The sequence below is a fragment of the Malus sylvestris genome, chromosome 14 (genome assembly GCF_916048215.2).
Source record: "Malus sylvestris chromosome 14, drMalSylv7.2, whole genome shotgun sequence".
In the NCBI taxonomy this organism is placed as follows: Eukaryota; Viridiplantae; Streptophyta; class Magnoliopsida; order Rosales; family Rosaceae; genus Malus; species Malus sylvestris.
This window is the reverse complement of record NC_062273.1, coordinates 2,362,721-2,385,816: the sequence shown is the minus strand read 5'-3', so window position 1 is coordinate 2,385,816 and position 23,096 is coordinate 2,362,721. Positions and strand designations below refer to the sequence as shown.

The window sequence follows — 23,096 nt, the reverse complement described above, 5'->3', positions numbered from 1 at the left end:
TTTGGTGGTTGGATTTTGAGATTTAGGTTGTGAGTGGGTTTGGGCTTCAAATCTGGGCAGATGGAGTTGCCCAGAAGCATAGAGACTTGCAGCTTTCATACGACATGCAGACAATTTTGAGAACAGGACTAGCAATTCCATAGTTTTTGAGGGGTTTCACGAAAACCGGCTAATCCCATGGTTAGTCGGGGCGAGTGAAGGTTAGTGCCATTAAAGTTAGTTCCAGCAGGGACCAAACATGGGACTGGACTAATCCTTAGTCCAGTCCAATCCAGTGAGAGTTAACGAGGGCAAACAAACGCCCCCTAATGGAATAATCTAAAATAATTAAAAAAAATTATGTTAGATTAGTCATCGATATGATTTAAACTTACATCATCCTGCAAAGGTTCAATATTTTTTTATTACTGTGGTAAAGGACCTATTGGCCGGAATTATTATTTTTAAAAAATATTTTGTGGTTTGGAGGAAATATATATAGGCTCAACTTCTTTAGTTTCACATAATTAAAAAAAAAAATTAACAATAACAAAATTGTTACTTAAATAGGTTTTTACCAGGCACCCACGTTGGGCTTTTTGCCTACAAATAGGAGCTTTTTTCTCACTGGGTTTTTGCTACCTAACTAGGTTTTAACGAGGCACCCACATTGGGCTGGTCATATCCTTGATGACGTCATCTAGACTTTTCTTTTGACTTTGCATTTCTCACGCATTTTTCCTTAGGCCATCTCTAACCAATGGCTGGCCAAAGGGCTCTCTCCAAAATATTAATATTTTAATGAACATTACATGACCATATTTGCCTTCATCTCCAACTGAGGGCCAAAGGGCCATAGGGCTTGTTTTAGCCCTGTCATAAAAAACCGTCTCCAACCAAGGGCCAAATGGTCAAACATAATTTTTTATTTAAATTTAAAAACTACAACTTATATTTAAAAAATATAACTTAAATTTAAAAACTACATGAATTGTTTAGGTATTTATAGGAAAAAAATTTAGAATTTTTAAGAATTAAAAAAAAGGGCCCACCAATAAATTAAAAAAAAAAAATTGAATCCAACAGTAATTGGCGTTAGTTAACCGTTGGATTCAAATTTTTGTTTAAGCATTCTTGTTGGATATAACCAACATGAATAAATTTATATTAAATATATTCTTGTTGGTTATATCCGACAGGATTGCTGGAATTTATGGCTAGTCCCGGGCTGGCTGGCTAGCTGCATGCGACTAGCCCTTTGGCCCTTTCAGATTCTGTGGGGCCCACGACCCTCAGTTGGAGACGGTTTTCAGGCTATTTTCGGCCCTCTAGACCCTTCGGTTGGAGATGGCCTTAGACTAAGGATTTTGTTCCTACTCGAGTTTTTGCCATAGCCTTAGGGTTTTTATAGTGAGACTTTCTACTTATGCAAGTTCCTACCTTATTGAGAATAAGCGTTGTTCCTTAAAATTAGTGTCAATAAGTCGACTTCCTCAACTTCTGCATGATGCTAAATTTACCTTGAGTATATACACACACAAGGGAGAGTGTTGTAAACATTCCTAGTTTAAGTGTGATTGTGTAAATCCTAAATTAGATTTGATTCTAGGTATTATTTCCTATTGTATCTTGTATTCCTTGGGGATGAAGGAATATCTTCTCTCCTTATATTACTATGAATAAATGCACAATGTAGGAGGGATAATAACACACATTCTCCTACAATTCTACAAACACATCTCTCTCTTTCTCCTCCTTGCCGCCGACCCTCTCTCTCCTTATCAGATAAAATAGACCACAACAAAAATAAAAGTTTTTATTCTTCCTCTAAACATTGAAAAAAGTAAACCGATCGAAATTCAAATTCCCCTAAAGAATGTGTTTGATTTTGATTTTTCCCCGAAATTTCTTTTAAGAAAGACTTAACATTTTTAGCTTATTTATCGCATATTGTCTATTTTCTCATCTCATTCAAATTTCCATCAAATATAATATACGCGACAACTTGACCATTCCCTATGCACCCCACCGTCTCATACCTCCTATACATGTCATCTTTTATTATTATTATTATTACTAGTAGATGAGCACACACTTTGTGTGTGTGAACAATTTCATTTTATTTTTTGTCTTCCTCTGCTGTAGGTTCGTGTTTGTTGCCACTTTCCCATTTCGCAGGTTCACGCTTGTTGTTGCTGCAGATCTCCAGTGGCCTATGGCTTTCTACTTTGGTTCGAAATCCCCGTGATGGGTGTCTCTTCTTGGTTTATGCACAATAGAGAAACAAAAGCCAAAACCAAGAAAGATAAAAAGAGTTTTAAACCAGAACATGGTATCCTTCATGTTAAGGCAGCTAATTACGATTTTACCTTATAGGCAGCATCAACGTCACTGTACGCAAAGCAAACCTTAATCGGCTGCCTCTCACGGTAGGAGCTTGGGGTCTAGACGGTACCTGTCAAATTATCGGTCTTGCTGATGTAGCGGTGTGAATGCTATCGTCGTTTGCCGGCTTTCTAACTCCCCCCACCTAAATTATTAAATTATTAAATTTCTTCATGATTATTTACAAAACCTTCCTATATGCAGTCAATAGGTACATGACAAACAATTGAAAAGAAAAAAAAATGATGTGAGAAAATAATTTTCCTAAAAACATGTTTGTACATGTTGGAGTCTTCCAAGCGACGAATATCGTAGCCGAAGGCTTTGGAATAGAAGGTTGTGGATTTGGCAACATCCTTCACGTAAATCACTGTGTAGGCAAACACTATGTTTGTCTTCGACGCCATCGCCATTTTTTGTTTTTTGATCAAGTTTTGTTTCTTTGATGTGTTTGAGCTTGTATTCAGGGGCTTTCATCAGATTTTCTTTCCTCCTCGCCATCAACCCTTTTGTGCTCCTCTCCTTTTTTTTGTTTTGTTTTTGCTTTTGCTTTCTTGCCTTGTTGCCTTTTGTTCTTCTCTGTCCCCCCCCCCCCCCCCCCCCATTTTTCGCACTTTGAAAAGGAAGTGGGGGCAGTCAGTTTCACACTTTACCAACTACCGTTAACCTCTCTTTTTAGGGATATGATTGTCTTTTTGTCAAAAGGAACAAAATTATTATTTTGCCCTCTTTATCTCAACATTGTGTATTAAAAAAATGAGAGGCAAAATTGGAAAAAGTTGGCAAAATAGTTGACAAAGAGGATTCTCTTAATAATAGTATATATTATAGTATTACTAGCATATGTTCACACACGGAAAGCCCATAAACCATTTTAGAACCCGTACCCATATTTTGATGGGTTAAAACCAATTTTCCCCTTACTTTAACCGATGCCATAGAAATTAGAAAACCCCTGCAGGAATCACACGAGAAGGACACCCCCAAATGCGCAAAATTAGGTTTAGGTTTTCGAGAGGGGAACTTGCAAATCAATCACATTTCCAGAATCTGCATCGACCCAGTCCGGCTTGCACATCCTCCTAGTCTTCCTAGTAAGCAGAATCTGGGTATGTTCTAGTTTCCGACCAAAAGAACGCATCTTTACTTTTGTTCGTTGTAGAAATGAATCAAATTGATGTTCTAGTTTCTGGATAATTCAATTTTTCTGTGAGTGAATTGAAAGAGGGGTTTTCCAGATAATTTATTTCTGAGTAATTACTGGCGCAAGTCAATGGATACTGGAAGTTGTGAGGGTGAGGGAGTTGATGGTAAGAGGAGGATGATTGACAGATTTAGTAATCTTCCTGACCATGTTGCCCACCACATACTTTCTTTCCTGACTATCTCGCACCTTGCCCGTTTCGGCTGCGTGTCCAGACGATGCAGGGAACTCTATCTGTCAGCTCCATTTTTGAACATTGATGAACTTCCTCGTTTGTCTGATGCCAAGTGTAGTAAGCTGCAAAGGTGGTTGAATTGTATGGATAGGTTCTTCTTTCTTCGTGGTAATAATAAGATACAGCGCCTTCGTGTTTGTTGGATGAGTCACTTTGTAGACGTTAGTGAGAGTGATAGTGATGGTCATGTCGATGACGATGATGAGGATGATGATGAAACACTGTGCTCCTGTGATGAGTATTTTCGAATGATGTCGTGGATACACAATGCAGTCCGGTGTAATGTTGAGGAGCTTGATCTTGATATTGGTCCTGGAGAGGCGATAGCTCCGGTGTTTCCGTCTTCTGTCTTTCTTTGTCGATCTTTGACGTCTCTGTCAGTGGACCTGGGTCCTATAGTGCTTCACGTGCCCTCTTTTGCGTTTTCCTCAAATCTCAAATACTTGAAGTTGAAAAGCGGCATAGTAGAACAGGGGTTTTCCAAATGGATCTCATGTTGGTGCAAATGCATTGAGGAGTTGACTCTTGATGGAATTCATATACGAGATACCACCATTGAAAGCTCGTCTTTGAAAAAATTTTCTTTTGTGGGGGACAATTTAACTGACACAGTTGACATCAGAGGCGATAAACTTGAAGAAATAGTTATCGACTGGCTGCTTCACTCTCCTAGAGAAAAATCGTTAAATATTAATGCCCCAAGTCTTAAATATTTGAGTTGGAAGGGGAATTTGATGGAAAGCCGAAATATCGGAAAATTAGAATTCTTAGAAGAAGCTGCTATTCTTCTGAAGCCTGAAGTAGATGGCTCTAGCGATGTACTTGAAGTTCTTTCCAGTTTATGCCGGGTTAAAGTTCTTAGCATAAATGAAGCGACAATTAAGGTACTGTGAACCAGAACTCTTTAGATCAGACTGATATATTTTTGTGTTGGCAATTTGAACTTAAATCTTTTATTTATTTCTTGTATGGGGTGATAGGGTAAGCTAATATATATTGTTCTCATGTATCAGTAGACTTTTAAGCTTGAAGACGGATATTGCTTTTTATTAGTCTTGTTGAAATGAGTCAAAGAAATTGTGAAACATTATTTATTGTAGGCTTCGTATCAGGAAGGATCCATTCCAACATCGTTTGATAATGTTTCATCTCTCCATATACATATTAAAAGCTTTGGTGATGAGTTGGTCCCAGCAGTAGTCTCTCTTTTCAAAGGAATGCCCAATCTGTGTACTTTATACATGAATTCTAAGCGCCCTCTTTATGGCGATGAATATGATGTAAGTTAAAGTCTGTTGCTACTTGCTTCCTTCTCTCTTTCCTTGTGTAAACTGTATCCTCAGGCTCATATTCATCACGGCCTTAAGATAATGCAGTTGTCCTTTCATTATATTTGGTTTAGACTCGTTAGGAGATCCCCAATTGATTCCATTATCTTTTTTCCCTTGCAGGCATGTGGGTTTAATATGGGATATTGGAAGATGCAAAACTTTGCTTTTATTCATCAGCTTAAGGAGGTTTCCATTGAGCTTTCTCACGGGACTAATGGAGTTGAGCTAATCAGGTATATACTCGAGTATGCCCAGAATTTGGAGACAATGCTCATAATTCATTTACCCCAATATTTGGACGAGCTTTTGACGAAGTTAGACAAAACCAATAACATTTCCAATGCCATGATTTCCTTTAAGGAAAGTCAGAATTGGGGATGAAGAAATCTGTCTTGGTACTTTAGGGAACTTATTTATGCTATAATATCACCACCTTATTGTGAATGTTGACAGATTCGTTATGGCACATCGAACTAAGTTTTGAGAAGTTGACTAGCAATGTTCATGCATGATTCTTTTGTTTGTTCTGTATCTACTCTCAGATCAATGGAATCAGTTTCAGTAAGCATTTCGTTTTGAAGTAAGTTTTCTTGCTGTCCTTGAGCATTACTGTATTGGTTGACTAAACATGACTGCATTTGTAGCGCCATTCACATCTCTGTCTCCTATTTCTCCGCTGTCCTAATTTCTCATCCACGGGCATCCCCAAACACGTCCAAGCCACGAAGAATTTCGTGGGTTACCAGTTGAAAATTTACATAGCTTTCGGTTGGTAACTTCTGACCTTTTAGAATGAATTCAATACTAACCTGCCAAAACACCATCCAATAGATTCTTACCAAAAAATTAAACAGTATTAGTGGAGCTCTACTATTTTAACTTCATGTTTTCGATTGTCTACTACCAAAAATTGCCTTGTGGTCATATTATGCGACTAGCAGTATGAACATCGTTAAAAATGATGCGCAATAAAAAACCCGATGACGATAAGGAATGCTTCTGCGGTGAGGATGCTTCACAGGCCCTTCGTGATCGTTTGATGAGTCGTGGTGCAGATGGTGAAGATGATTTTCTGTTTGTGTCATGCGTCCAGAGTGCATTAAGGTGTAATGTTGAAGAGCTTGATCTCGACATCGGACATGGACGTACCAAGTTTCCGTTTTCTTTATATTCCTATTGTTTTCTTGCCTTCTCCTTTGATTCATGGGAGACTGAGCAGAAAACAGCACGGGCTAATTTTTTATTCCGGCAGCAAATCGAACTAGACATGGTTTCCTGTTCTGCATTGTATTTGAGGTGCATTGGTGAAAACACTTATATCAAAACTCTCCATAAATAAATCACTAGATCGTAATATTAACTGTTACTGGCGGAAAAGTAATTCAGTGGTAGATAGAATTAGCTTGATTCATGGAAGGGGTTGATGCTTATCCTCCTGAGAGCAGAACAATGGTAGACAGAATGAGTGATCTCCCAGACCATGTTGCCCCATCACATCCTTTCCTACCTTACTATCACACACCTGCCCAGTTTCGGATGTGTCTCGAAACAATGCCAAGAGCTGCCCAGTTTCCGTCTTCTGTCTTTCTTTCTGGATCTTTGAAGTCTCTATCTGCGGATCTCAATTGTATGGTTCTTCATGTTCCCTCCTTTGAATTTTCCTCTAATCTCAAATTCTTGGAGTTGCGCGAGGGAAGAATAGAAGAGGGATTTTTCAAATGGATCTCATGTTGCTGTAAATGCATTGAGAAATTAGTACTTAAAGATCTTACTGTGGAAACTATCACCATTGAAAGCTCGTCTTTAAAAACATTGTATATTGATGGTGACGAGTCTCTTCGCATACTTAACATCTCTGGTCAGAAACTTGAAAATATACATATCTGCTGGAGAACTAGAAATCCTGAAGAAAAATCTTTAAATATTTCTGCTCCGAGTCTTAGATCCTCGGCTTGGAAGGGGAGTTTGATGAATCACCCAAGTCTGAGTAATTTGGAACTGTTAGAAGAAGCTGCAGTCTTTCTGAATCCGACTACATGTTCTTGACCAGGTGTTTTGAGTTTTTTTGCAGTTTACGTAAGGCGAAACTGCTGTTTGTCAAGGAACCGACCATTAGGGTAAATTTTCATCTCTCTTTGGCATAGGTTTGTATCACTATTGTTTAAGGCTTGAGGTTTATGCCAAGTTTTGCTGAAACAAGTAAAAGGAAAATGAGAAACATGATTTATTGCAGGTCTGTTATCGACAAGCTCTTCGAAAGGGATCCATGGCAGCAGCACTAGATGACGCTTCGTCTCTGCGTATACATATTGAAAGATTTGTTGATTGAGTTAGTCCCAGCACTGGTCTCTTTTCCAACGACTGCCAAATATTGATTTCTGGTACGGAGGAGTTGAGCTAGCATAGTATATGCTCGAAGGATGATGTCTTCGTAATCTTGTCTTTTGAAGTTAATAGATTAACTAGCCTTTGTTCTGACTAAAGTTGAGAGTACATCACTTTCATGATTTTACTTCTAACCAGTTTCGTAGTTTTGCCACTAGCACTACGATGTAATGGTATTTCTCCCGACTTAAAAGTGGGATTTTAGGTTCAACTTGACGAGTTCAATAATGCTTAAGAAAGAAGACAACAAAAACACATGAGAAAACCAACAAAATCCTGAAATGATGCTTCCCATAATCTCAGCATACAAAGGTTTCAACATTGCAACATAAAGAAATCCTGAAAACGATCGGAAGTACATTCTTCTATCTCTTGATTGGTTTTTCTTGAAAGAAGACAGCTGCGGCGGCATTGGAAATCTTGCTTTTCTCTAACTTCCTTGCAACTTTCTCCAAATCCTGGGGTAAATAAACAATGACCATTTTCTCCAAATTGGGAGCACACTCGAGCACGTACTTCGCGAACTCTATTCCATTAGACCCATTGCAAAGCTCTATGGTAACCTGCCTAAGCTGATAAACAAATGCAAGGTTTTGCAACTTCCAGTATTCGATATCAATCCCAGATGTCTGGAAAGGAAAGATGACAAGACGCAAATCAATTGACAATACCCAGAAAATATCAAGTTGAAATCATGAATATCATGCCAACAAAGAGCGGGGGAGCAGGGTTAAACTTACGTTAGATTCAGGGGCCTCAACAGGTGGATTATACTTCATTAATACTAAATTGAACAGATTCGGCATTCCCCTCAAAAGGAAGACAATTGCTGGGATCAACTCGTCAACGAAGCTTTCGATACCCATACCCAAACAAAAGGTATCATATAATTGAGCTGGCCTGGATCCACCCCTGAAATGGCCCTGCAATGTTATAGATCACGTTTCTCAGTTCAATTCCCTTCTTTTCAGAAAAACCTATAACACGGATTTGTAAAACTAAAAACAACATGAGATAGTAAGAAATATAAACTAATCCTATCATTGACATACCACAAAGAAGTAAAAGAAAAGAAGTCCGAATGACTGGTTCACTTTACCTTAATGGTCACTTCATTCAGAACAAGAACTTTAGCCCTGCAAAAACTGTCAAGAACCTCAAATACATTGTCCTTGTCATCCCCTTGAGAATTCAAGGTAAGTATAGCTTCTGCCAAGCATTCAAATTTTCCCAGATTTGGGTGTTTCACCATGTTCCCAAGCCAGTTCAAATGCTTGAGATTTGGGGCAAAGATACTTAAGGATTTGTTGCTGGCTGAGGCAAAAGACCAGCATATAAATATACCTTCTAGTTTCTCACACGAGATGTTAATATGGCAGAGGTCAACAGAAAAACCAGAAAAGCTCAGTTTTTTCAGAGACGAGCTTTTGATGGTCATAATTTCTATCCCATTAACTTCTTGAAGATTTAACTCCTCGATGCATTTGCAGCAACAGGAGATCCACTTGAAAAATCCCTCATTTTCTATAAAGATTTGTTTCAACTCCAAATACTTGAGATTAGATGGAAAAGTGAACGAGGGAGTCCTAAGAATCGTCCAATTCACATGCAGCACTAGATACCTCAAAGTTTCACATTGAAAGACACAAGACGGAAGTGGTTCATGCTCAGAATCATATAGATCCGTCTCAAGATCCAGCACTTCGACCTTACACCTAACCGCATTTTGGATCCATGTGAACATTCGGGTACTTTCGTAGCAATCACGACCACAGAAGCATGGTGGTTCTTCACCCTCGTATTCCTCAAGCTTGTATTCCTCATGCTTAAACCAACGAACACGAAAGCTCTGTATCCTACTATCCCCGCGATGGAAAAAGAACCTATCCAAATAACTCAACAACTTGAGCCGGCAATAACAAGTGGACGTATTCGCTAACGAAAACCCATCGAAGTTCAACTTAGGGGATGACAGGCAAAGCTCTCTGCATCTTTTAGACACACAACCAAAGCGAGTGAGATCGGTCACAGTAAGAAAGGAGACAATGTGATGGGAAATCTGGTCTGGAAATTTGCTAAATACATCTATTATACTCTCACCCTCACTACAAACTCCTTCGCCTCGGGGACTTGCAGTAGCTTTTAACTCACCCTCGCTTTCCATGAAAGCTAATCAAAATCCGAATTTAGGGTTTTGCAAAAGAAGATGGCTTTTCAGTTTCTACTACTAATCACGGAGAATTTAACAGTAAAGCATCAATCAAGTTATGCCTTTCTCTTTGCACAGTGAACAGAAATGAAGAAATGCCAGCACTCACTTACCCATCACGATCGTACCCACCATAAGTCCATCAGCGAGCCGGAATCGGCGGTGCGCTCCCATCATCCTCCGTCCCGAATCTGCATCTTGAAGAACCCTAAATTTGTTGATTTGGGGCTTTTGGTTGGTGTCGTTTAAGTGTTGGTGGTGTGTGAGAGAATTGAGAGTGGCTAGGCTTTTATAATTTCAGTGTTCTGTCGATTACCTCTAAATTTGTTCCCGCAAATTCGAGTCCCGATTTGCCGCGTGAAATTTTCTTTTGGCGCCGCCAAAACCTTATTTACTTTTTATTTTTTCGACATCACCCGCCGAAACCTATATTATTCAAATTTATTTTAGCTTTTTTTTTAGACAACAATATATTTACACTGAGGAAGAGTTATTTGGTAAACAGAAAAAATTATTTAAAACTTCACTCTTTGAAAATATGTAAATCTTTTTCTAGAAAATAAAAAAAGAAATGTGGCTAACTATAAGAACATATGGCTCGTTTAATACACATGATTAGATTTGTGAAATCCCGACCCCGGAATTTCACTATTCATTACGTATCTCGTTATTTAAATCCGTATTTCACGATTACGTTATTTTTATTAGTTAATTTTAATTATGTTAATTTTGGGAATTAAATCGAATAGTTTTGGGTTTGAACTTTAATAATTAGTCTTTAACTTCGTTGACCTTTCGAGGTCACAAGTAACGTTTTCAAATAGGTCTCGAAGCCAAGAGCGCATAGGCGAAAATCATTTGCAAGTCCGAATTATAATGATATAGTTACGGACGTTTGAAGTTGTGAAACTATAAATAGTAGGAATTATTTAACTTCCACTTGTGGGTAAAAGGCCCCCACACATATTTGGGTTAAGCGACCGATTAATTAGAAGGGGAAAAGGGACCAACGGGAGGTGGAAAAAGATTAGGCAACAACCAATCAAAAAGGGGAAAAAGAAAAGGAGATGGGGGGAGAGGTCTCGGCCAGTGAGGAAGGAAGGAAAAGAAGAGGGACAAATCGGAGAAGGGTGTGGACGAGTGTAGGGGGGCCTGCGGTCTTCAACCCTCTTCCTGTTTACCTACCTAAACTCAACTTCTCAAACCACTATCATTTTCGATTTGCTTTGTTTTGTTCACTCATAGGTGATAGTGATACCCCATCATTTATCAAGTCTCAGCCTTGGGTTTTTGGTTCAAAAAGAAACCAAACGAGTTCTTGATCCAGCTTCAGCAGCATGGTATCTAAAGTTTCTAGCTTTCCGAGTTCAAATTATTGGGATAAGGTATTCCACTTTGGTTTCTTGTCATCTGTTGGATTTGGAATGCTTTGGTTCTATTATTTTGTTTTTTTTTCAATGAGTTTTGTTATTTCAAATTGGCATGCTTCAGTATGGATGAGAGGTAGTTTTTGAATTAAAGAATTAGAATTCCAATAATTAAGTAAAGATTGGAAATCGTATTTCTTGAGATACTATATATCTGCAGAATTAGGATTATTAATTTATTGTGAGAACATACATTTGGTTGAAATGTTTTGGTTGATTATCATGCTATCTTGGGGAGATTAGTGAAGCAATAAGGGAGGTGCTCTCTGTTTAGTTGTCACTAGATTGCAATGTCTTTATAGATTATAGAATTTGTGAGACATGAGCTGCAGTCTTTGCACCATGTTGATGCACATATGGTAGTATTGAATTAACTCTTTTACATTATTGGGAAGTGGTTATTGATATTATCTCCATGGAGTTAGACCTCATCAAACAACTTCTCTACTTTCTTTGCATTGAGCCGTAGTGGCTGTAAATGCTTTTGTTATGTGGTAATCTAATAGTACATTAGTGCATGCTGGAAAGTCCCTTATAGCTTTAGTTTAACTATACTTCTACATTTCCAACCCTCAAAGATGTATATTGGTCTTGATTATGTTTTCCGGATGATTTCAACTATGGTACGTTTGCTAGCTATTCTATAAGTCATGTGGGATTAAAAGTGGGATCAAGTTTTATTCTCATGCTCCTTCCAAGGTTGTCTTGCTTTACTGTAATTGCTATGCAAGAATGTGCTACAAATAATATGGAATTTTTTTATGATCTGGTTGCTATTAATGAAGTCCAAACATTTATGTTTAAGAAAAATGTTGTGTAGTTGGCATGGTTTCACATCTCAGTGATAGCTCTTATGGATCACTACTCATATCATGATAAATATTGTTCCACAAAGGAACAAGATGTGTGATTACCAATAGGTGGCATTTTACCATTTATGAAGACAAACTCCGTGCACAACATTTGATTATTTCTAGTTTTGCAATATTACATAGTAGATGGTTTGATTTGATATAGGTTTATCATTTCTGTGAGTGACTTTAATATAAGTGATATTGGTGATTATCTTATTTTCGCAATTATTATCCTACGTGGATATGATTTGGTTTTATAAATATGGTTTTTAATATTTAGCTATCGATTTATTTTTATGAAATGGGATTTGACGTGTATATTTGAAATGTGGTTTGAATTGCATGATTGGTATGATGTGATAAAATGTGAGGGATAGTAGTGGACCATTAACCCAATGTCATGGGGTTTGTTGCTTCGAGACTTATTTCACATATCGTATCATTGTTCCATTTCTTGTTTCGTTGAGCTTTTGTATCTTAAGTACTTGGTTCTTGTATTGTTTCTTCAAGCCGTTGTTGTATCCCTTGGTCTTCCACTCGATTTCGTTGAGTGAAGGTCCGGAATCCCTTTGATTATGCAATTCCGTTTAGTGATGGTCCGGAATTGTATCTAGCTTGTATTCCATTGGGTGGTTTTATATGCATGGTACTCCGCGATTTCGTTGAGTGATGGTCCGGAATCGTATCCTGAGTTTGATTCTGTGGAGTGGTCCGGAATCCTTTCAGTGACTTGGTTCCTTGGATTTGATTTCAACTTTAGAGATGTAGGCTTCGGCCGAATTATGTCGTTCTAGCCCTGCATGTCAGTGTGTTGTATGGGTTATTATTTGGTGTGATTATTGGATGTAATTGTTATGATGATTAGGGGTGGGCACGGGCCGGGCCCAAATTTGGAGGGACCGGACTGGACCCGTTTAAAAATCTAACGGGACGGGGCTGGGCGGGTATAGCAATTCTGAGTTTTGGAACCGGACCTAACTCGGCCCGTTTAAAACGGCCGATTCGGGATGAATCCACGGGTCCAATTACTTTTTTTTTTCTCTTAATTTTTTTGTTGTTGAATTTTCCTCTGAAATGCAACAAAGAAAACCTTTGATGAAAAACAAATCTGGAAAGTTCTTGCCGTAGAGGAAGGAAACGAACAGGATGAAGGCAAGAAGGGTGAAGCGGTAGGGAGAGAGTCCGAGGATATCTGATTAAAATTAACAAAAAACACAGAGAAATTCATTAAGTTCGAGTCTTTTCCCGAAGAAACTTAAATCCCAAAAAATAAATTTGGAATGTTCGAGATATGATTAGAACTTTAAAAACAGAGAAACTCAAATCCCAGCAAAATACAGAACCTAAGCCAAAACGAAGTCTGTAATCCAATACCAACCATATACTTCATCCCTTGTAATACAAACATTTAACAAACAAAGGGTCAACATTATCACCTCTGCTACAACTCCTAATTCCACTCAAGAAAGGCAAAAAATCGGAGCTAACTTTCAGATCAACCCCACAAAACCAAACGGTTCAAAACACTAAATTTCACATATTTTTCATAAAACCCATTACTATAAACATAGATTTATGCAATCTTTTGCAATTCATTTTAGTAAATTTTCAATTCATAAGTCAACAAACCAAAAATTGGACAGTGAAGATGCCCAAACCGAGAGAAAAATACCACCGACAAGCATGAGGGAGAAGCTGAACTACAATGTGGCCTCCAATGAGCACCATCGATAAGCCCTTGCATAACCGTGTGAATCCAGAGAACACACCTGCGCTCTGCAACATTCGAAGTAAAAAATTCGAATTGAAACTCGCAAATCGAAAGAAAATTGAAGAAAATTTGAAAGCTTGACCCCTGAGAGTGATGGAGTGCTCATGGCGGGTGGGCGAGCGGGTTTGGCTGGTGGATTTGCAGCGGCGATGTGAGATCGGAGAATTAGACTTTGGGTAGAAGGAAGGTATGGATCGTATGGGTTGCGAATGGGCAAGAAACATAAGTGAAGGTTGTTGAAGAGGAGAGAATTGAGCCAGCGGGATGTCGTCGAGAAGGATGGGTGGTGCCGTCGTGTTGATCGCGACTACGGAGGAGAAGACGATTGAGAGTTGGGTTCGAGGGACGGACAGCGTGGAGTAAGAGTGACTGATTCTGGAATTTGGAGTGGACTCGGGAGGAAGGATGACTAGGGTAGAATCTAACGGTTAGGATTGGATGATAGTTTATCATTCAATCTTGTCCGTCCATGGCAATTACAAACGGACCTGTTCGGGTACCTGTTTTTCTATACTTCTAGAACCGGCCCGCCCCTAAAATTTCAAAGCCCCGCCCCGCCCCGTTTCTTTTTTTTTTTAAATTAGGAACCGACCCGTACCCAACCTAACATTGATTACTCGCCCCAACCCACGGTTCCTATACCCGTTTGCCCACCCCTAGTTATGATCGTGATATACCGTTGACCAATATGTCTATAGAATATTATTGCACCTCGTCGATTGTTCCTTAAGATGTTGCACGCTCTGAATTGTGCATTATGTTGAAATATGGCAGTTTATGTGATAAATATTCGAGTGTAGTGAAAAGTTAAACTACGAATGGCTTGATCCCTATTAAGGGTACGTAGGCAGTCTAACAAAGAGGTTAGATGCAGCCATAAAGTATACGCAAAATTAGTATGCATCTGGATCTTGAATTATATTTTGTACATATCCAAAAGGCGGGGTACATTGAGTTACGAGCATTTAGTGACGTCATGTGTCGATCTTGGACTTATGTCAAGATCAGGGCGTGACAAGATTACAACAAAAAACTAAATTTTAAGGTATATTCAAAGTAGAAGTGAATGATTTTTCATTTGGAGGGGAATCGGATGGAGGACATTTAAGGCTATAAGTTTTATTTTATTTTTTTAATAAAAGATATTATCTGAACTATGGGAGATGCGATGTGTTTAACCTCACAATAAGTTAACAATAATGTGGTTTAAATTCACTTTTGACGAGAATTGAACTTAAGACTTATCACTTACAAGTAAAAATGAATACTACTAGACCGTAGTATTACCGAGTCTTCCTCTAAATTTGTAATTGTTAAATCTTCCTTTTTCTTTTTTTTTTTTTTTAAAAATAAATCCCAAATTATGGAGATTTGGTTTCACGCATCAAAACATGATAATTGTTCAGCCCAGTAAGAATATAGACGGTCTACAGAAATATCATGAATCACGAATCATGAATCATGGGCTTGTCAGCTTCCCGCGCAATCTTAACCACCGCACCGGCCACCCCCTCACCACCCGCACCGGTCGCAACCATGTCGGCACACTGATTGTCAAGTGCAAGAAGAGATCATAGAACTGAAAAAAAAAGAAAAAAAAAGAAACCAACAAAACGCAAATGAAAACTAGGCATGTTTACGTGCATTGCGTGATTGCGTGTTTTACAACTTTCACAGACTAAAACGCAAATGCAGAAGCCAAAGAGAGAAGCTCATACAGGAGCAATTCCAAAAAGCCTTCAGAAGACAAACCACAGTATCTAATGCCGCAATTCTTTTCGAGGAATATTAAGGAGAATGGTGAAAACGATCTGGGTATCAGAATGTGTATACGCGCTATTGTGTTCTTCGTACTGTATGTAAAATCTCGAAGGATGATGTCTTCGTAATCTTGTCTTTTGAAGTTAATAGATCAACTAGCCTTTGTTCTAACTGAAGTTTAGAGTACATCACTTTCATGATTTTATTTCTAACCAGTTTCATAGTTTTGACACTAACACTACGATGTAATGGTATTTCTCTCGACATAAAAGTGCGATTTTAGATTCAACTTGACGAGTTCAATAATGCTTAAGAAAGAAGACAACAAAAACACTTGAGAAAACCAACAAAATCCTGAAACGATGTTTCCGATAATCTCAGCATACAAAGGTTTCAACATTGCAACATAAAGAAACCCTGAAAACGATCGGAAGTACATTATCCTATATCTTGATTGGTTTTTCTTGAAAGAAGACAGCTGCGGCGGCATTGGAAATCTTGCTTTTCTCTAACTTCCTTGCAACTTTCTCCAAATCCTGGGGTAAACAAACAATGACCATTTTCTCCAAATTGGGAGCACACTCGAGCACATACTTCGCGAACTCTATTCCATTAGACCCATTGCAAAGCTCTATGGTAACCTGCCTAAGCTGATAAACAAATGCAAGGTTTTGCAACTTCCAGTATTCGATATCAATCCCAGATGTCTGGAAAGGAAAGACGACAAGACGCAAATCAATTGACAATACCCAGAAAATAACAAGTTGAAATCATGAATATCATGCCAACAAAGAGCAGGGGAGTGGGGTTAAACTTACATTAGATTCAGAGGCCTCAACATGTGGATTATACTTCATTAATATTAAATTGAACAGATTAGGCATTCCCCTCAAAAGGAAGACAATTGCTGGGATCAACTCATCAACGAAGCTTTCGAAAGTCATACCCAAATAAAAGGTATCATATAATGGAGCTGGCCTGGATCCACCCCTGAAATGGCCCTGCAACGTTATAGATCACATTTCTCAGTTTAATTCCTTTCTTTTCAGAAAAACCTATAACACGGATTTGTAAAACTAAAAACATGAGATTGTAAGAAATATAAACTAGTTAATCCCATCATTGACATACCACTAAGAAGTAATAGAAAAAAAAGTCCGAATGACTCTGGTTCACTTTACCTTAATGGTCGCTTCATTCAGAACAAGAACTTTAACCCTGCATAAACTGTCAAGAACCTCAAATACATTGTCCTTGTCATCCCCTTGAGAATTCAAGGCAAGTTCAGCGTCCGCCAAACATTCAAATTTTCCCAGATTTGGGTGTTTCACCATGTCCCCAATCCATTTCAAATGCTTGAGATTTGGGGCAAAGATATTTAAGGATTTGTTGCTGGCTGAGTAAAAAGTCCAGCCTATATATATACCTTCAAGGTTCTCACACGAGATGTTAATATGGCAGAGGGCAATAGAAAAACCAGAAAGGTTCAGTTTTTTCAGAGACGAGCTTTTGATGGTCATAGTTTCTATCCCATGAACTTTTTGAAGATTTAATTCCTCGATGCATTTGCAGCAACAGGAGATCCACTTGAAAAATCCCTCATTTTCTATAACGATTTTTTTCAACTCCAAATACTTGAGATTAGATGAAAAAGTGAACAAGGGAGTCCTAAGAATCGTCCAATTCACATGCAGCACTAGATACCTCAAAGTTTCACATTGAAAGACACAAGATGGAAACGGTTCAAGCTCACAATCATATACATCTGTCTCAAGATCCAGCACTTCGACCTTACACCTAACCGCATTTTGGATCCATGTGAACATTCGGGTACCTTCGTAGCAATCACGAGCACAGAAGCACGGTGGTTCTTCACCCTCGTATTCCTCAAGCTTGTATTCCTCATGCTTTAACCAACGAACACGAAAGCTCTGTATCCTACTATCCCCGCGATGGAAAAAGAACCTATCCAAATAACTCAACAACTTGAGCCGGTAATAACAAGTGGACGTATTCGCTAACGAAAACCCATCGAAGTTCAACTTAGGGGATGACAGGCAAAGCTCTCTGCATCTTTTAGACACACAACCGAAGCGAGTGAGATCGGTCACAGTAAGAAAGGAGACAATGTGATGGGAAATCTGGTCTGGAAACTTGCTAAATACATCTATTGTACTCTCACTCTCACTACAAACTCCTTCGCCTCGGGGACTTGCAGTAGCTTTTAACTTACCTTCGCCTTCCATGAAAGCTAATCAAAATCCGAATTTAGGGTTTTGCAAAAGAAGATGGCTTTTCAGTTTCTACTACGAATCACGGAGAATTTAACAGTAAAGCATCAATCAAGTTATGCCTTTCTCTTTGCACAGTGAACAGAAATGAAGAAATGCCAGCACTCACTTACCCATCTCGATCGTACCCACCATCAGTCCATCAGCGAGCCGGAATCGGCGGTGCGCTCCCATCATCCTCCGTCCCGAATCTGGATCTTGAAAAACCCTAAATTTGTTGATTTGGGGCTTTTGGTAGTGGGGTGGGCGTTCTGACGGTTCCTTCCTAGGCTTTTATAAGTTTAGTATTTTTGTCGATTACCTCTAAATTTGTTCCCGCAAATTCGAGTCCCGATTTGCCGCGTGAAATTTTCTTTTGGCCCGCCAAAACCTTATTTACTTTTTACTTTTTATTTTTTCGACATCGCCCGCCGAAACCTATATTATTCAAATTTATTTTAGGTTTTTTTTTTTTTTTGACAATAATATATTTACACTGAGTGGAAGAATTATTTAGTAGGTCGTACCCAGTGCACAAGGTTCCCGCTTTACGCAGGGTCTGTGAGAGGTGAATGTCGGCTAGCCTTACCCCCATTTATGAAGAGGCTGCTCCCAAGTCTCGAACCCGAGACCTACCGCTCATGGGCGAAGACATTTGCCATCACACCAAGTGCGACCTCCAAACTATAAGAAGATATGGCTCGTTGAATACACATAAAAAGGTTAGAACAAAGAATTAAATTTTAAGGTATATTTAAGGTGGAAGTGAATGATTTTTCATTTGGAGGGGAATTAGATGAAGGACTACAAGTTATTTTATTTTTATTTTTTGGAATAAACGATATTATCTAAATTAAGAGATATGAGATGTGAGGTGTGCTTAACCTCACAATGTGTTAGTAATAATGTAGTTCAAATTTAATTTTGACGAGAATTAAACCTAATAACTCTCACTTACAAGTAAAAATGAATACTACTAGACCGTAGTACTACCGAATCTTCCTTTAAATTTGTAATTCTTATGAATCTTCCTTTTTCTTTTTCTTTTTTTAAATAAATACCAAATTATGGAGATTTGGTTTCACGCTTCAAAACATGATTATTGTTCAGCCACAGTAAGAATATAGACAGTCTACAGAAATATATGTAGACATAGTCCATGAATCACGAATCACGGGCTTGTCAGCTTCCCGCACAAGCTTAACCACCGCCGGCCACACACTCAACCCCACCACCCTCCCCCCGGCGGTGGGGCAGCCGCAACCATGTCAGCACACTGATTGTCAAAGTGCAAGAAGAGAGAGAGAACTGACCAAAAAAAAAAACCTAGCCTCTTTGGCAACATTTTTACTTGCGATTTGTACTAGAGCGAAATATATGGTAGTAATGAGAGACGGGAAAAGGGCAGGGGAGACAGAAGAAAGCCATGTATACCGAGCAAAGCATGAAATGAAAACTAGGCATGTTTACGTGCATTGCGTGATTCCGTGTTTTACAACTTTCACAGACTAAAACGCAAATGCAGAAGCCAAAGAGAGAAGCTCATACATGAGCAGTTCCAAAAGGCCTTCAGAAGACAAACCACAATAATTTTGAAAGAAAGCTTTCCTTGCTAATTTTGAAAACAAAAATTCTAGTCTCGGCTATAGCCTAATGTCTGTACACAGGTCCGGCCCTGACTACTAAGGTTTCGACATTGCAACAAAAATAAATTCTGAAAATTATCGAAACAGCTTTCTTCTACCTCTTGATCGATTTTTCCTGGAAGTCAATTGTCGCATTGGGAATCATCTTGCTTTTCTCTAACTCCCTTGTAATTTTTTCCAAGTCCTGGGAAGAATAAACTATTACCATCTTTTGCAAATTCTGAGCATACTCGATAATGTACCTTGCTAACTCCATTCCATTAGACCCGTGGCAAAGCTCTATAGCAACGTGCTTGAGCTGATAAACAAACGCGAGGTTTTGCAACTTCCAGTATTCCATGCTAATCCCCGATGCCTGGAAAGGAAAACAGGCAACATACAAATCAACCCAAATTTAAGAAAGAAATAATTGCGTTATAATATATACCAGGATGAAAAAAAGCAAGAGGAAGAGAGAGAGAGAGAAGGAGAAAGAAGTACAGAGGGGGAGCTTATACTCTTGAAGCAAGCACCGGCAAAAACTTACATTAGAGGTAGGGGCACCAGAAGGCGGATTCAACATTATGCATAAAGTACAAAGCTTAGGCATTGCTCTGAAGAGAGAGACCATTGCTGGGATCAGCTCATCAATAAAGCTTCCAATTTCGATACACAAAGAACTAGTATCACATAGTGGAGCTGGCCTAGATGATAATTCCTTCAACGGAAGAGCCTGCAATGGTATATTGTTTCTCATTTTATTTTTTATTCTTTTCAACAAAATTTAGCATTGGTATGAATTTACACGTAAAACTAATATCATCACATTGGAGCATAAGAAACATAAATTATCTAATCCTAAAGTTTCCAGATAACAAAATGAGTAAAAAAAAAAAAAAAAAAATCAAATTGCAAAAACAAACTTGTTTCGCAATATATTTTTTATTATTTTCCACAAAACTCAGAATAGAAGTGAATTTACATTCTGGTTCATGTAAGATTAATGTCATATCTCAATTTTAAAACAGCGTTGTAGCTTAAGGAACGTAAAGTAACTAATCCTATCATTGCCATATCACAAAGAAGTAAAGGAAAAAAGTTGAAAGAAGTTCAAAAAGAAAATGAAAAATCAGTTTTAGATGTTACAGTTCTGTTTACCTTAATGGTCGCTTCATTTAGCATAAAAAGTTTAGCCCTGCATAAACTGTGAAGAACCTCGACTATATTGTCCAAGATATCCAGTGTTGGCTCCAAGAAAAAAGAAGCTACTTCTAAGCGTTCTAATTTTCCCAAATTTGAGTGATTCATCAAACTCCCGAACCATTTGAAAGACTTCAGATTTGGGGCAAACATATTTAAGGATTTGTTTCTCGGTGAGTCAAATACCCAGCAAATACGTATGTACTCAAGCTTCTCACATGAGATGTTAATATGACATTTATCAATCAGAAAGAAACCAGAACAGTTTAGTATTTTCAGAGACGAGCTTTCAACAGAAATTTCTTGTGTCACACAAACGTGTTCAAGGCTTAATTCCTCAATGAATTTACAGCAACACGAGATCCATTTGAAAAATCCACCACCATCATCTATATCAACATTTTTCAACTCCAAGATCTTGAGATTAGATTGAAAAGCGAACGACGGATTCTTAAGAACTGTACAGTTCAGGTGCAGTCTTAGATGCCTCAAAGTTCCACACAAAAAGACACTAGCAGGAAACAGAAACCGTTCCTCCTCGTCCTGATAATTCATCGCCACATCAAGCACTTCAACATTACACCTTACTGCATTTTCAATCCACGTAAACAGTCTGAAACTCGCACAACAATCACAGACGCATTGTGCTTCTTCATCTTCACCCTCACATACATCATGCCTATACCAACAAAGGCGAAAGCTTTGTATCTTATTATCGCCACGGCGGAATAAGAACCTATCCAAATAGGTAAACAACTCGAGCCGCTTATAACAAGTGGACGTATTCACCGAGGAAAATTCATCCAAATTCAACTTGGGAGATGACAGGCAAAGTTCTCTGCATCTTTTGGACACACAACCGAAACGAGCGAGGTCGGTTACAGCAAGTAGGCAAAGAATGTGATGGGAAATCTGGTCTGGAAGCTTACTAAATACATCTATCATACTCTCACTTTCACGCCGACCACAAATTCCTTCACCTCGACGACTTGCAGAAGCCATTAACTTAAGCTTGCGACTCGTGAACTAATTTCTGTGGTAGGGGTTTGCAATGTAAAGCTGGAATTTCAATTTCTACTACGATGCAAAGAGAATTGAACACCAAATCATCAATGTGAATCAAAATGCAGAAAAGTGGTACTTACCCATTTCGTACCAACAGAATCCGATCATACTGTAGCTAGTAGCAGCACGTTGGAGCCAAAATTGGGGCCGATGCATTGTGCCCTTACCTCGAACTCGAAGAAAGAAGAGTACAAAGAACCCTAAGTTTATAAAATTGGGGGTGTCTTTTTACTGATTTTTGAGAATATATATATAGGAATCCTTAACAAGGGGATCCATTTTTTCTAAAAAAATTGAGACACCCTTTTAACAATTAGATTTGACTTTAATGAAATTGTGTGCCATGTAATTTAGTCTCAACTATACAATTTCATTTAAATCAATCCAACGATCAAAATGGTGTTCCTGTAAAAAAAAATAGGGATCCTTCTTGTTAAAGGGCCTGTATATATGCCCTTTGTGCAAAGAGATTCTCATTTTTTTTTTTCAAAAAATGGGGATTATGTGTGGGCTCACTTCACATCGAACTTCAGCGATCCGAACTGTCTATTTTGTAAGTCTCGTTTTATAGACCAAACAAAAATTCAATTCAATCCGAAACTATTTGCCTATATAATTATTAAGATAAAATTTCATTTTTTTTCTTATATAACAAAGTATTCGTTAATTTCTTTGAATTCAATTAGATGTCTTAAACATTTCTGATTTGGCTAATACTTTGCAAGGATAATCTATAAGGTGCAACTTGAAATATAAACGGTTTAGATCGTTAAAGTTTGATGTTGGTGTGAATTCCACAACTAATCTCCATTTTTATAAAAACAAAAAATGAGAATCCATTTCCTTAAGGTTTCCTATAGGCTTATTATACAAAATGGTCCCTGAGATTTGCATGATCAATATAAATGGTCCCTGAGATTTAAAATCACTAGAAATGGTCTATGAGATTGTTCACCATCCATGATTTTGGTCATTCCGTTAAAAATTATTTGGGCAATTTTCAAAGCTTTGTAACTCAATCGTTTCTTAATCAAATTCGACCCATAATATATTAAAATGAAGATAGAAAAGTGTAGAATAAATTGAGTTACAGAACTTTAAAAATTGCCCAAAGAGTTTTAGGAATGACCAAAATCATGAATGGTTGACAATCTCAAAGACAATTTCTATTGATTTTAATCTCAGGACCATTTTTATTGATTATGCAAATCTCAGAAACTATTTTGTATAATAAGTCTTTCCTATATATATATATATATGAAGCACTCATATGAAAAAGTTGTTTTTGTAAGCGACCATTTACCACACTTGTATTCATATGTAGTTAAATCAATAAAAAAACGACATTAGCTTTGATTAGTAGTGTGTTAACTCTCTCTCTCCCTCTCTCCCCCT

At 38.1% G+C, this 23,096-nt stretch overlaps 3 protein-coding genes across 12 annotated transcripts; 1 reads left to right on the top strand and 2 right to left on the bottom strand.

The window, feature by feature from the left end:
• The first annotated feature begins 3,287 nt into the window (after positions 1-3,287).
• LOC126599325 (F-box/LRR-repeat protein At4g14103-like) lies at positions 3,288-7,730 on the top strand. Of its 5 annotated transcripts, none has more exons than XM_050265685.1 (5): positions 3,291-4,687; positions 4,904-5,083; positions 5,255-5,367; positions 7,206-7,251; positions 7,368-7,730. In XM_050265685.1, the coding sequence occupies exons 1-5, from the start codon at positions 3,638-3,640 to the stop codon at positions 7,461-7,463; spliced, it is 1,485 nt and encodes a 494-aa protein (XP_050121642.1). In that variant the 5' UTR covers positions 3,291-3,637; the 3' UTR covers positions 7,464-7,730. The 5 variants fall into 5 exon arrangements, with proteins under 5 accessions (XP_050121644.1, XP_050121642.1, XP_050121640.1 ...); XM_050265683.1 differs by having other exon boundaries at positions 7,185-7,251; XM_050265687.1 differs by lacking the exon at positions 4,904-5,083 and having other exon boundaries at positions 3,288-4,687; positions 7,185-7,251.
• Positions 7,731-7,776: 46 nt separating this feature from the next.
• Positions 7,777-18,212, bottom strand: LOC126599324 (F-box/LRR-repeat protein At4g14103-like). 6 transcript variants are annotated; one of them, XM_050265682.1, is made up of 4 exons: positions 18,089-18,212; positions 8,619-10,014; positions 8,260-8,442; positions 7,777-8,148 (listed from the first exon to the last, which is right to left on the bottom strand). In XM_050265682.1, the coding sequence occupies exons 2-4, from the start codon at positions 9,681-9,683 to the stop codon at positions 7,885-7,887; spliced, it is 1,512 nt and encodes a 503-aa protein (XP_050121639.1). In that variant the 5' UTR covers positions 9,684-10,014; positions 18,089-18,212; the 3' UTR covers positions 7,777-7,884. The 6 variants fall into 6 exon arrangements, with proteins under 6 accessions (XP_050121639.1, XP_050121638.1, XP_050121636.1 ...); XM_050265681.1 differs by having other exon boundaries at positions 8,619-9,402; positions 17,507-18,210; XM_050265679.1 differs by having other exon boundaries at positions 8,619-9,141; positions 17,246-18,203.
• Positions 18,213-19,223: 1,011 nt separating this feature from the next.
• Positions 19,224-21,980, bottom strand: LOC126600384 (F-box/LRR-repeat protein At4g14103-like). The gene is made up of 4 exons (XM_050266969.1): positions 21,969-21,980; positions 20,595-21,662; positions 19,984-20,169; positions 19,224-19,812 (listed from the first exon to the last, which is right to left on the bottom strand). The coding sequence occupies exons 1-4, from the start codon at positions 21,978-21,980 to the stop codon at positions 19,552-19,554; spliced, it is 1,527 nt and encodes a 508-aa protein (XP_050122926.1). The 3' UTR covers positions 19,224-19,551.
• Positions 21,981-23,096: the final 1,116 nt, after the last annotated feature.